The sequence below is a fragment of the Ambystoma mexicanum genome, chromosome 11 (assembly GCF_040938575.1).
Source record: "Ambystoma mexicanum isolate Mex_15411 chromosome 11, UKY_AmexF1_1, whole genome shotgun sequence".
Lineage (NCBI taxonomy): Eukaryota > Metazoa > Chordata > Amphibia > Caudata > Ambystomatidae > Ambystoma > Ambystoma mexicanum.
The window spans coordinates 874,113,339-874,127,645 of NC_090934.1; the positions used below are offsets into that span (position 1 = coordinate 874,113,339).

The 14,307-nt window shown below is 47.7% G+C and overlaps 1 protein-coding gene across 1 annotated transcript in view; it reads right to left on the reverse strand.

Annotated features, from left to right (window-relative positions):
- Positions 1–418: 418 nt before the first annotated feature.
- CD81 (CD81 molecule) overlaps positions 419–14,307 on the reverse strand; it is a 226,960-nt gene continuing 213,071 nt past the window's right edge. The window contains exons 7-8 of the mRNA XM_069623935.1: positions 4,688–4,771; positions 419–4,416 (exon numbers count right to left, since the gene is read on the reverse strand). Of these exons, the coding sequence (XP_069480036.1) occupies positions 4,354–4,416; positions 4,688–4,771 (147 nt within the window). The 3' untranslated portion in view covers positions 419–4,353. The remainder of the gene's footprint in view (positions 4,417–4,687; positions 4,772–14,307) is intronic.

The window sequence follows — 14,307 nt, forward strand, 5'->3', positions numbered from 1 at the left end:
AAGAACCAGAGATCATGCCCAATCCGTTGTACTACTTTCAAGACTTAAACACCAGAGCCTCAGTGAAGTCTCATGCTTTTACTTTCTAAGCTGCATGCCTGTGTCAATAATAGGTTAAGTGAAACAAAGTAAATCATCTCCATCAATTATCGAGAGCCCATCGACATGCCACATATCCAGTCTATGCCACTTCTAAAAAAGGAGACGGGGCACCTAGGGCCAGGCGATTGGTTCCATCGGCTCGACAAAATGATTTGAGGGGCAGAGACTAAGGAATGTTTTTGAGGAGGACTTCTAGTGGGGGTATCAGCCACACGAAGGTGCCACGAAATCCTGGACTTATTTACAAAACAAAGAAAAGGTTAGCTTCACCATGTCTGAAAGAACTGTATCATCGCAACACAAAACAAATTGCACCTTTTTAAATATGATCATTTTGGTTTATTGAAAAGTAGTTACAATAGAATTCGTTTTACATTCAGGATAGGAGTAGTATACCTATGGGACACAAAGATTCTATATACATTTTAGCAAGTGCTTAACTTACAGGAGCTTTTAACAATCAGCCCCAACTTAACACAGTGGGGAAATGTGGCCCACTAAACCGTGCGTCTCACGCCCACCAAACCTCCCATCTCAGAGGAGCCCATGCAGACAAACTTTCAATTTATTCCCAGCTGCTTTTGCTAACATAACTTGCACATCATAATATGATCTGGCGCTTGGAACTGGCCTAAATCTGCAGAAAGGGGGTAGCCCAAGTCAAACAGATTCCCATCAGAAGGACAACTGTTGGAAATGCAGCAAGACCCCAACAGGTCTTCAAAACCTGGTCATATCCAAAATTAGACGCTGTACATACTACACCGGGCGTTTTTAGAGGCAGAGCATGTGTCTGGTCAGGAGTCACTAATCAGGAGAGCCGAAAGCAACTAGTCCCGAGTGACGGAATGGGCGACCAAAGGGGTGAGGATACGTGAACGTATCTACCCATAGACTGGCTAGAGGAACCTTATTCCTTGGCAGCTCTCTTCAAAGCAATCACATTCAGGTTACCAAGACAAGAAGCCCAGAAAAGCATATGAGAAAGCTCAGTGCAAGTCAAACTACCCCGCCCAAGCGATGGGGGCCGAGGGTATACCCACCCCCTCCATCTGTCTACTCAGGGAAGCGGTTCCTTGACAAAGGAGAGGAAGCAGCAGGGAGAAGGGGCGCCTGCAGCCTTCACCATGGAGTTAACAAAACATTTAGAAAGTGGTGCTCCCGGTCTCTCACACATGAATGCTGTGGAAGCCTGGGTCATGGTAGTGTCAATCTGAGAAAAGTTTAAGGGGTACTGGGAATGATCCTTCTTTGCAGAGCTCAAACCTTTGAGGTGGACTGCCCGCTACAAGCCTCCAAAACATTTACAAGTGATCTGCTAAATGTGTCCTGTAGGAGAGATCCAGACAGTGAGCACAATACCATAACTGTTCCGCATGGGAAGAACTTCAATTCGAAAGGATGTGGTTGCCGCCAAAGTGGTGCAGGCCTCACCCAGAGTGACTGGCCAAGGATAAGCAGCAGCAACGAGTCATGCACCCCCACCCACCCCCCAAACTGGTATTAGCAGTCATGGTGACCCTTTTTAAAAGATGTAGGTTAAGGCCAGTGGCTCCCTTTTCACCATCTTCACTGGAAATTGCCTTACTCTGGTGAGCAAGGCACTGAACTCTATTTTATTAGCTTGGCACTGATCACTGGGGTTCGTAGTTCTTTTGGAGGAAAGAAAAACTAGTGCTAAGTTTATGACAGCATCACACGCATGAATACTGCATGGAGACGAAGTGGCTCTAATCCTTTCACCAAACTGACATGCATGCTCGGGAACCTTGCAGAGAAGAACACACAGGAGGAATATATGCAGATTGTTTGCATGTTGAGACTACAGGCTTCATGTGCAAATTTGCTATGGGACTTTTTCAAAGAAACGTAGCAACCTTAGCTGCTTGCCCCGTTTTCTCCCAAATATTGGTCTACGGGAGCCATCAATGCTAAAGCAGCGGCATACATTAAAAATTGTAAGATATTTGAAGAGAGGACCTTGTTGACAAGTGCCATCATCTAGGGGACTGCATCTCCAGTCTACTTGAGTCACCCAAATGACTGTCTGCCTTTCACATGTTTATGGAGGTTTTAATGCATAATGTGGCCTTTTTGTCTACTAGCTGGATCTTAGATCTTTCCTATTCACTTATTCTCGTCTCTTATTCTTTCCTCCGATATCTGTGCCCTCTTTTGACCCTTTTGATTTTAGGCTCTAGGTGCACAAGTGACCTTCATATAATGCTTCAAAATGTGCAGGCATTCATTACCAGCTCTTTCCCACATGCTCCATTTATTAATTCAACCTGCGCCTACTTTCCAGTAGCTTCCCCAATGGTAAGATTAAAGTGGTCATGGAGATGGGCTGCACTAGACACATCTGGTTCCCTGCGTGCATATCCTCGTACCGTGCCGCTGTTTAGAATGGTTTTGTTTTGCAAAGTGTGTCTACACATTTACAGGATGGAGAGAGACGCACATTTTGTCATACTAGCGTGGAGTGGGGAGCATTTCTTACAAATTCCCTCTGCCAATCAAAACACATCATCTTATCCTTTAACAATTCTTAGAATGCAAGGGAAGCCGCTATAAAACCAGCACAGGCCCACTCCAGAACATGCAGCAGGCGGAGACCTAGAGGCACATAAATGCCTCGGCAGCATGACCTCAGTCCATTCTTGATCAACAGCTGGAGGATTCTTTGTACAGTACTCACAACAGTTTTGTTTATTTATTTTGTGTACAAAAAAAGGCAACATTTGAAATTACACAACCAGTGGCATGCTAAACAGATTCAAGGCAACGCATTCCATCCTGCCCTGCTTGTGCACCTGACCTAGTTCTGTGGTTGGAAAAGGGGCAGTTTTTCATCAGCTGGAATTATGGTTTGGCGGAATGTGGTGGGAGTATCGAGGCAAATGGGCTCTTTGATGTATGGTTAAGGGCTATCCTTCAATTCTGCACCAGAGTCTGGAAAGAGACAATTTCTTAACCCTCAAATACAGGGCACCACTTCCTGCTTAAGAGCTAACACAAATTCTGTCCACATGCCTGTTAATTTGGGTGGCTCAGCCTGAGCTCTTCAAAACCTGTAAGCTCAGCATCAGTGATCCATTTAGCAAGGCCTAGAAGAAGAGCTTTTTCCTGGCATGCTAAGCAAGCTCTATTAAAGCAGTAATGGCACAATTTTTCATGGCATTTTAAAAGCTGATGCTCAGCCATAATACCAAGAACATGTCATGCAGTCATCAGTCACTGTGGACGACACTAAAGGAATTGGGAGTAGTCGCCATTCTTGCAATGCCACAGGTTGCTAAGCATGTGGGGATGCGCACACACTATTAAAATGTAATTGTAGAGCATTGACTGAGTTGGAAAACAGCAGCTGTAATCCAGGTTGAGCCACACATCTGAAAAGGCAAGCCTGGCAGTTGATCCAGTTTGATTTTCTGTTGTCCATTCCTGAGCCCGTGTGGAGTTTGTTGTTTATGAACAGTGATATTCCTGAAACAGAATATGTGGCTCACCTAACATTCCACCCTCCCTCGAAACACCGCCACCCCCACCAACCCACTCACCCTAGTAGTATATGGGCCAAAATAGCCAGGTCAGATCATTTCAAGCAGACGCAGGCAACCAGTGATACAAATATGGAAGTAGAAACAACAATATCAAATATATTCAGGAAGGAGAGCAGGCCAGGCAGCTTACATGAGAATATTAGTCATTAACAAACATTCACAGACGGCGGGCGACTGAAGGAAGCAGAGTTACACATATGTTACGGAGTGGGGTGAGGGGGGCAGAACAGCAGAGTAGGCTTTACTGCAGTCACATCCGAATATACCGCTAAGAGGTGTGGGAATGCTGGGTCATGAACAAATATTATATCCGGGGCGTGTCTCTCCACTGCCGCAAAAAAAGAAACAAATTAGCATTATGGGTTATGCAGCAAATGTGTGGCTGACAAACACCAATTATCTGCCCTTAGTAGGCCAAACAGTCCATACTTTCTCAAAAAATGAAATCTCTGAAAATAACCCTCTGCCTTCACACGAGGGTCTTCTAGAAGGATCCGATGTGTAAATAAATGCCACCCACATATGGGTAAACGTGATTATGACCTTAAAAAAAAGCAAAGTAAAAATACTAAGTATGTTCGTGATATTTGACATTTATATACATTTTCTTTTTGTCAGGTGAGGTGGCACTTCCGGTGGGGGGGTTGACCCACTTGCAAGGGTACCCCGGCACGGAGCTCCTTGTTGCTCAGTACACAGAACTGCTCCGGATGCCACAGCACAGAACCATGCTCAGGATCATCTCAAAGATCTGCAACAAGAGAGCACAAGTCAGTGCCGCAAACAAAGCGGAACCTCTGATCCTAGGTGATGATACAGAGGAGTGGGTTTCATAAACTCGCAATCAGCCGAACGGTGAAGAAGGATAGCATAGGGCGAAAGGAGAGGAGGACCTAGGATAAAAGTATTGATTAACCCACTCTTCTCTGTATCAGTTTGGGAGCGTGTGCATTATATTGCGGGGTGGGGGGGATAATGGGATAAGAAGTGTGGGTGACAAGATGCCAATGACAAACACCTACCATTATAACTGCTACCACAATGGCCGCGATGCCGATCATATACAGCTTGCCAGAGAACAGCTCGTTGATCTTCGAGTCACAATCCTGAGAAATAGAAGAGACACTTCTGAACTTTTGTCAACACAAGCGGGCTGGGGGGTGTGCGGGAGGGGGGGGGGGTGTGCACGTGAAGAACAGAACACAACTAGTTTTTGCATTTCTAGAGCAGGCACACAAGTACCCCAGCAGGTGATGACTGGGCACTTCCATCCACATCTAGCTTACCCCATTAAAGCACAAGTTAGCCTAATTTCAAATTCACCAAACTTTTTTCGATGTGCAAAACTATTTTAGAAATAAAACATTTTCTCCAGAATGTGTATAATTAAAAAAGAAAAACCCTTTAGGGTAGCTCACGTTTAACACAAGGCGATTTTAGGGAAGAAGCCAGCATGCAAAATCAGAAGCACTTCAGACAGTCAGCAATTGTGTTAAGGTAACCTAATGTTTAAGGTGCTCCCCAAAGATCCTTGCAAAACAGTGCCAAATCAACGAGGGCTGTCTGATCTGGGCTCCTCCGTGTAACCTCTACTAGGGTGGCTGTACGAGTACTTTTACCGTCACTCCCTCTCTGAGCAGGTTCAGGTAAGGAACGACTGAACAGTGATACAAGGCTGTGTAAATCCTGTGCAGTGGACTCGCAAGTCTGAAAACCAACATTTTGCAGAGGCTCATGGTTCTCAAGTAACACTGCAAAATGTCCATTCTGCAGGGTAGTCGTACATGTACAATGTCCATGTGCTTTCCTAGGTAAGTCCTTAGAAATAAAGGATTTCTTATTGCCGATTGGCTCCATTGCCACCCTGCCGATGGCCAAGCCACCTTCAACGGCTAATTAGCGTCCTCCTCTAAACCCCCAAAAGTAACCCAACTTTCTTTCTCAGCAGTGATTGGACCTGCTGAATTTTGCTCAAGAAACGAAATGGTTTGTTGCCCTGAACCCCCTTGAAAACATCCACAGAGCCCTTTATCTGGCCCGGCTTTATAACTGCAAATTGATAAACCTGGATCTATGAGACACTGGCGTAATGAGGGCCTCGTGCAGTGCCCCGTGGCCCCACCACCACAGGTCCAGTGTAACAGATCTAATTTCTTTATGAAGGCAGAGTGACTACAAAAATAAAGGGCTACGCCACCCCATGACATGGAAGCCTCTGGGCTGGAGGCCTCCATGTCATGGGGTGGGGGAGCTCTACGACTTCATAAAGAAATTATTTCCATTATGATCGGTCCTTAACAAAAATAATTTTTATATATATATATATATATATATATATATATATATATATATATATATATATATATATATATATTTATGATACATTACTCACCATAATCGTATTTCTGATGCTTGTATCTGCTTAGATTCACATGCTATGCATAGGCCGACATCTAGTGGAAGCTGCGGAGTATTACAGTTTGTTTTTCGAAACTCGAAAATGGCGTGCCAGTAATACTATCCAGGCGTGCCAGTAATACTAACCCTAGTGTGACGTCCACTGTACCCAAGATCCCTCACGCGTCTAGGATCCTCAGATTGTATTTTTTCTGACATGAGGAGTAGCGTGAGTACAGATAATCCAAGCAGATAGACAGAAAGGTAAGACTACAAGCAATCATGCGCCTTCTCTCGGAGGGGAGGAAGGGTGGGTCGCCTGTGAATCTAAGCAGATACAAGCATCAGAAATACGATTACGGTGAGTAATGTATCCCTTCTGAGGCTTGTGGAATCTGCTTAGATCACATGCTGTGCATAGATTAGCGAGCAGTACCAGGAGAAGGAGGTGGGATGTGAGAAGGGTCATGAGCAAACAGGTGTCTTAGAACAGCTTGTCCCACTTGTGTATCTGTCTTGGAATGAGTGTCAATGCAGTAATGCTGAGTAAAAGTGTGAATAGAGCCCCAAGTAGCTGCTTTGCAAATGGTGTCGAGGGGAACATTTGCAATGAAAGCCAGAGTGGCCCCAATGCCTCTAGTAGAGTGGGCTCTTGGCGTAAAAGGCAGAGTTTTTTCAGAAAGAGAGTAACACAGCTGTATACAGTTGATAATCCACTTCGAGATAGCGCCTTTAGAGACGCCATCTCCCTCTCTGCCTGTAGCTACGGAGACAAACAGTTGATCTGTTTTCCTTAGCGGTCTGGTTTTATTTACATAGTAGAGGACCGCCCTACGCACATCTAGGGTGTGTAGTTTCACCTCAGCCGAGCTTTGCGGATTCTGGAAGAAAGCCGGAAGCTCGATGGACTGGTTTACATGGAACTTTGATATACATTTAGGTGAGAACCTAGGGTGTGTGCGTAAAACCAGTTTGTCCTTGGGGATAGTAAAGAAAGGATCCTGCACTGACAGAGCCTGAATTTCACTGACCCTTCTTATAGAGGTAATGGCTACTAAGAAGGCCGTTTTATAAGTCAGGTGTTTGAGACTACTTTTATGCATGGGTTCGAAAGGGGGGCCCATGAGCTTAGCTAGCACCACATTAAGGTCCCATCCTGGCGGCGGGTTCGAAATAGGAGGGTGAAGTCTCTTTACTCCTTCCATGAAGGCTTTAACTACTGGTACTTTCCACCACGACACCCTGTTATGGGATGTGGTGTAAGCCGAGAGGGCTGCCAGGTGTACTTTCAGAGAGTTAAAAACCAATCCTGCATCCAGCAGGTGGAGCATGTATGTCACAATGTTGGAAGGAGTGCAATTAACAGGGTTGATTTGTTTATTCTGGCACCAAATAACGAATCTCTTCCACTTGTCAAAGTAACAGTGCCTTGTGTTTGGTTTCCTGGATTCTTTTAGGATGTCCATACACCTCTGTGGTAAATTGAGATGTCCAAACTCTATGACCTCAGGAGCCATGCTGCCAGGTTCATTGAGTTGGGTTGCTGGTGCACCGTTTGACCTTGTTGCTGGGACAGTAGGTTGTACCAGGCTGGAAGTTTGATGGGCTCGCACACCGCCATCCTGCGTAGGTGTGGAAACCATGGTTGTCTCGCCCACATGGGAGCAACTAGGATGAGCGTCATCGATTCCTTGTTCATCTTGTACACCACTTTCCTGGAGAGGAGTTGGTCGAAAAGCGTACGCAAACATCCCTGACCAGTTCATCCACAGGGCGTTCCCTTGGGAGTCTGGCTGGGGGAACCTGGATGCAAATCCTGGGCATTGTTTGTTTTCGCTTGTGGCAAATAAGTCTATAGTGGGGAAACCCCACTGAGAGAAGAGATCTTCTACGATCTTTCTGTGAAGGACCCATTCGTGTTCTTCTGGGAGGGAGTCTCTGCTTAGAGCATCCGCTAGGGAATTGAGCTCCCCTGGAACATGTTGCGATGACAGGAAGATGTTCCGTTTGAGTGCCCATATCCAGATTTTCTGGGCAAGCTTGGACAGATTTGGCGAACGAGTCCCTCCTTGCTTGTTTAGATAGAACATGGCTGTCGTGCTGTCCGTCCGGATCTGCACCGACAAGTTTAGTAGATGGGGCTCGAACGCCCGAAGCGCTCTGAATACTGCCAGAAGCTCTAGCAGGTTTATGTGGTTCTTGGCTACTGAGTGAGACCATAGACCGTGAGCTGTGTGGTGGAGATGGCGAGCTCCCCACCCAGTCAGGCATGCATCTGTAGTCACCACTGCCTGTACTTCGGGATCGTAAAAGGGTTTTCCCCTTGCGAGATTCTCTCTTGTCCACCAGTGTAGGCTCTGTACAAGTGTTGGCGAAACGACCACTAGATCGTCCCACTGACCACTTGCCTGAGACCACTGTTTCGCCAACCATTCCTGCATGGGACGCATGCGCAGTCGCGCGTGGGGGACCAGGTAAATGCATGACGCCATCATGCCCAGTAACCGCATTGCTTTGCGTACCGTTATTTGTTGACCGGACTGATAATGTGCAATTTGCAGTAGTATATTCCGAATTCTCTCTTCCGAAGGGAAGGTCAACCCTTTCTGAGTATCTAGGATTGCTCCTAGGAACTGTTTTGAGGTGCTTGGCACCAGGCTTCACTTCTTCTCGTTGATTGAGAAGCCTAATTCGTGGAGGAGGTCGATAGTCCTTTGAATGTTTGTCCTGCAAATTCCTGGGGTTTCCCCCGTTATGAGCCAGTCGTCCAGATAAGGGTACACTGGGATTGCCTCCCTGCGTAGGTGTGCAGCTGCCACCGCCAGTACCTTGGTGAATACTCTTGGTGCTGAAGCTATCCCGAAGGGCAGTACCTTGAATTGGTAGTGGCGACTGTCCACCTTGAAGCGCAAGTACTTTCTGTGCGCCGGGAGCATGGAAATATGAAAATAAGCATCTTTCATATCCAAGGTTGCCATGTAATCCCCCTTTTTAAGGAGGGGGATTACCTCTTGTAGCGTGGTCATACGGAATTTTTGGGGCTTGACATACTTGTTGGCAGGCCGTAAGTCCAATACTGGGCGCATTGTCAAATCTTTCTTTGGCACAAGGAAGTAAGTTGAATAGATACCCTTGTTTACCTGGTGTCCTGGGACGAGTTCTATCGCGTCCTTTTCTAGCAGAATGGCGATCTCGTCGAGAAGGATCTTCTGATGTTCTAAGGAGTGTACTCTTTGTCGTGGAGGATGGTTCCGGGGACGCTGCAGTAATTCTATACAATATCCTGTGGACACTGTTGACAGCACCCATCTGTCTGAGGTGATCCCTTCCCAAGCCTGGGTGAAGTTGGAAATGCGTCCCCCTACTGGGGTTGCGTGAGAAGGGACCCTGAACTGAGCGTCACTGCTTTGGTGGAGGCGTGCCACCTCCCTTGTTGGGGCTGCCTCTGCCTCTCCCACGACCTCTTTTGTTACCCCTGCCGTAACTTTGGGTAGACTGCTGGCTGTTGTTCCACTGTGTACCCTGTCCCTGGGCATAGTTGCCTCTTTGTGAATTTTGGCCGCGTGGGCGACGAAAATTACTGTTCCCCCTTTGGTTAGGGGGTTTGTTGGTTAGTTGGCCAAGGGATTTCAGTGTTTCGTATTCGTCCTTGGCGTTTTTTAGTGTGGCTTCGACCGCTTTCCCAAACAATAGATCGGGTTCCACCGGCTTGTCTATTAATGAAGCCCGAGTTTCTGTTTTGAACCCCGACTGCCGTAACCACGCATGTCTTTTGATAACAGTACCTTCTGCTATCAATCTCCCTGCGTTGTCCGCGGCGTCGAAAGTTGCTTTCAATATGCAACCAGACACGGCTCTCCCTTCTGCCGAGATCCGAGCCAATTGGCCCTTTAACGGTTCAGGAGCAGAGGCTATGAGTGCCGCGACCTCTTCCCATTGATGGCAGTTGTAGCTGGCCAACAGGGTGGTGGAGTTAGCAATCCTTGCTTGGTAGGCGGACGTTGAGGCTACCTTCCTGCCAAACCCGTAAAGTTTCTTGCTCTCCTTGTCGGGAGGAGCTTCCGACGAAGATAAGGGTGTTCCAGCCCTCTTCCGAGTGTTGGTAACAACTAGGGAGTCTGGTTTAAGATGTTCTCTTATATAGAGAGGGTCAGACTGGGCTGCCCGGAAAAGTTTTTCGACCCTGGGGTTGACTGCTCTGGTGAGGTTTGGGTTCACCAGGGATGGATCTATTCTTCGTTGGATGGATTTAAGGATAGGGATGGTCTGAGCGACCGGCCTCCTCTCTCCCACCAACTCTTCTGCGAAGTCCCTTTCCTCCTGTACACCGTGGGTGTCGATGTGAAAATGTTCTGCCGCGCGAGCGAGAACCTCATTAAGGAGGGGCTGGTTATCGACTGGCGAGTCGGTAATTGGGGCTTCGTTCTCTACCGGGGAATCTACTCTGTAAATTTCCTGCTCATCTTCTCCCTCCTCCTGGTCCTCATCATCCGCATAGTATTCCGTCCCGGTTTGTTCCTCCATAATTTCAAACTCCTGGTCCCCCTCAGGGAAAGGCTCTCCTTGGTACCTGGGGTGTGGAGTAGAGTATGGAGTAGAGTAAGGCTGCACCTCAAAGGGTTCAGGTCTTTCGAACTGGACCTTTTTACTTAGGGGGATAGGATCAGTGGAACCTGAGGGTGTGGCCCCCTGAGGGTCATACGAGAGGAAATGCTCTGGATTCTTGTCGTAAAAATCTGCCAAGGAAGACATCCTTGACATGACCCTGTCTATGTCTTCACTGGACCATTCTTTGGAACAGGGGATGACTTTAGTAGGCAATTTAGGGGACTTATCAAGGGTACCCTTGCTGGATGTTGATCTCTCAGTAGACTTGTATCTGACTTTAGTAGGCAATTTAGGGGACTTATCAAGGGTACCCTTGCTGGATGTTGATCTCTCAGTAGACTTGTATTTGTCTGTCTGCTTCGGGGGAAAGGAAGGTCTTACAGGAGTGGAAGAATGTGCTTTCCGCTGTTTTCCCCCCTCCCCGTGCGTGGAAAAATGTTTTCCCTGTCCCTTGGAGGCCCCGGAGACTTTCGACGCCTGGCGTCGAGGATCGGAAGAGGTATCTGTGTCTTTGGAGCGTGGGGCCTCGCTGGTGTTAACTGCGGGCTCCATCTCTTGGAGCGCGGCCTGGGGGTGGAAGTCGTCTTCGTCCTCCGACGATCGAACTTCCGTTAGTCTAGGGAGCGAGGCACTCTTGGCAAGAGTGGATGATTGCCTTGTGTCATGAGGCGATCTCGATCGAGAGCGCCCAGAGGACACAGAGTCGGACCGTTCTATCTGTGCCTCTTTCCGAGAAGTCGACGTCGTCGAGGTTCGGTTGGACTTAGTGTGCTTAGTGTGTGTAGGGTGTGTAGCGCGCGCGTCGCCGGGGGTCTTCCCCATAACCGCCCTGCCGGACGACCTTCCGAGGTTGGGGACCTGCGCTCGGCTGTCTTTCGACGCCGTAATGCCCTCGCCGTCCGAAAGTACGGCGTCGCTGCCATTGCTGAAGGCGCCCTCAGCTGCCATGGCCGCCTGCCTGGCGTGGTGGGCCCAATGCTTTGTCGAACGGTCCTTAAGTGTCTTAGGTTTAAACCTACTACACGCTCTGCAGTTCGCTTCGGGGTGGTCCCTCGGCAAGCAGAGATTGCACGTGGCGTGCCTGTCGACCCAAGGGTATTTGCGGTTGCACTTGGGGCAGAATTGGAAAGGGGTACCCTCCATACGCACCTTGAGGCAGCGGGCTGATAAGTGTAGGAAATATATAAGGTGTACCTATATAGCAAGAGTGAAGAGTATGTATCACCCCCCACTCTCCCTACTTACAGGGCCGAGGCCAGCGGCCTACTAGGCCCGGGCCGAGGCCAGCGGCCTTCCGAGGCCCAGATCCGCCGTGCAGCAGCCGACGGTCGATGTCTTCTCCAGCCGTCGTCGAGGGTCGACGTTGGGGTGGGGAAGGATGTCAATAAAGAATTATAAATGTCGATTATTAGCAAAAGTATGGCTAAGGCCAGGGGACTCCGCAAAATGCTTCCGACCAGTATGGCGGAAAAGAACAATCTGAGGATCCTAGACGCGTGAGGGATCTTGGGTACAGTGGACGTCACACTAGGGATAGTATTACTGGCACGCCTGTGTCGACGCCCATTTTCGAGTTTCGAAAAACAAACTAATACTCCGCAGCTTCCACTAGATGTCGGCCTATGCACAGCATGTGATCTAAGCAGATTCCACAAGCCTCAGAAATATATATACATACACACACACACACACACACACACACACACACACACACACAGAATGGTGTGCGCGCTTGTGTTAAGGGGCGCAACAAAACCTACATTTCAGGGAGTGGGGGTGCTAACCCTTCAAATGTTGGGCGAGGTGCAAACTTGACTCTTCGTCATTCCAGTACTTACCTATAAGGCAAAGAGCCTCATACGCAAGCAATGAGGCAAGGAAAAGGGACGTGGAAGTAAATCTGGGGCAAGGAGCTGATTTTGGGGTTTGGGGCATGGGGTGGGAGGGAGATGGGATGTGTGTGGGGGGGGGGCAGGGAATTGTGCAATAAATCGAAATCGTCATCCATGTCCCGGCTAAGCAGGCATGATATGTGGTATTTGTGTCTAGAGTGTCGTTTTGGTGCAGCCAGTGTAGTCTTAGTTTGGCTTGACTTTTTTTTTTAACTGGGCATCTCTGATAAAGCAGTCCTGCTATGTGCAATTACCTGGCTAGACTGGCATTTTGGTGCAACCAGTCTAGGTATGCCTAAATGTGGCCTGGCATGCTTTAATCTAATGTGTTATTACGTGTCAAGACTGGTCTACATTGTGCAGCCAGTTGGACATGTTTTCATTGCGGCATGGCATTTTTAATAGCAAAGCATATTAAAGCATTAATGTTCCTGTGCACTGTTGGTGACTTGCATGCAATGGATTTTTAGATTGGTGCCACCCTACAAAAAAATTGCAACTGTGCTGTATAATGCATTAAAACACACGTACATCTTACTCCTAGTGCAGTGTACAGCGTACCCCTACAACAGCATGTTTGTGCGTATTGCACAAGTGTGGTAATCTAGGCTGGCCCAGAGTGTGGCGTGACCTGTGATTTGCTGCCGAGTTGGGGGGCGGAGGGGAGACCGTCATGGCTCGCGAGGAGGCTCCCAAATTTATGTTATGCCACTGCTATGCTCTGTGGCAGCAGAAATTGCTGCTGTTGACCAGCAGAAAACGTAAAACATTGCAGCCACATGCCATTTGCTTTAGTGGCTGCCCGTATGCGTCAAATGTGCCTTCCTCACAGCTTTAATGAATCGTCACATGTCAAATACTTTTCTGAAACGCCACCAGAACCCCCCAAAGTAGCAACCCCCAATGCCACAATACAAATGAACCTCATCTCGTAGGTTTTTAACCACCTGTCTAACCATCCACGTACCACAAGATGGAACCATTACTCAACTGCATCTATGAACATGGAACCCAGAGATCCGAGTGGTAGGACTGGAAAACATTTTAAGAGAATTCCTCCAGCGGCCATCAACTAAGGTCCAATCTGAGACCAGCCCGACGATAGTCACCACACAATGCCACTCTAACTGCTGCAATCACAATTTGTCTAGCCTTTCCAGAAAATGGCTTCAACAAGGTTAACCCCTCACTCTCCAGGAGTGCTTCGGTGGCTCTCATGTCACTCTATAACCAGCACTTCCACTTGTGTACCAGCGCAATATAAATAAATTATCATATCATCAAACCGTATAAGTATTTTTAGAGTAAAAAAGCCACTTGCAGCAATGCTTTTTTAGTCTCTAAAGCTATGCTTAGAACAGAACGTTTACGTTGGACGGTCCAAGGTGTCTTGAAAAGATTTCCTAACACTTCTTGTTCCACCTTGAAGTCAAGACTGGCCTTGCAGTTCAGACAGTATAACTATGTTCATAGAGCCGACAAACTAGAAAGGTATTAATTATATGCCTAGAATGAAATCTGCTGCACCCCACTTTACCACTAGTAGAGCCTTCACTGTCACATTGCATGCCCAGTAGCATTTCATAAGGCAAGTCAGTATTCAGTTTGCAGGCATCCAGAAACCTTACTGGATTTGTTACAAACAGAAAAGTGCTGCAATGGTCTCCAAGAAACTCCTCACATGCCACTTCCCACAGTCACAAAGACTCCCACATTCCACCTCATCCAATGCCCACCCACCTCCC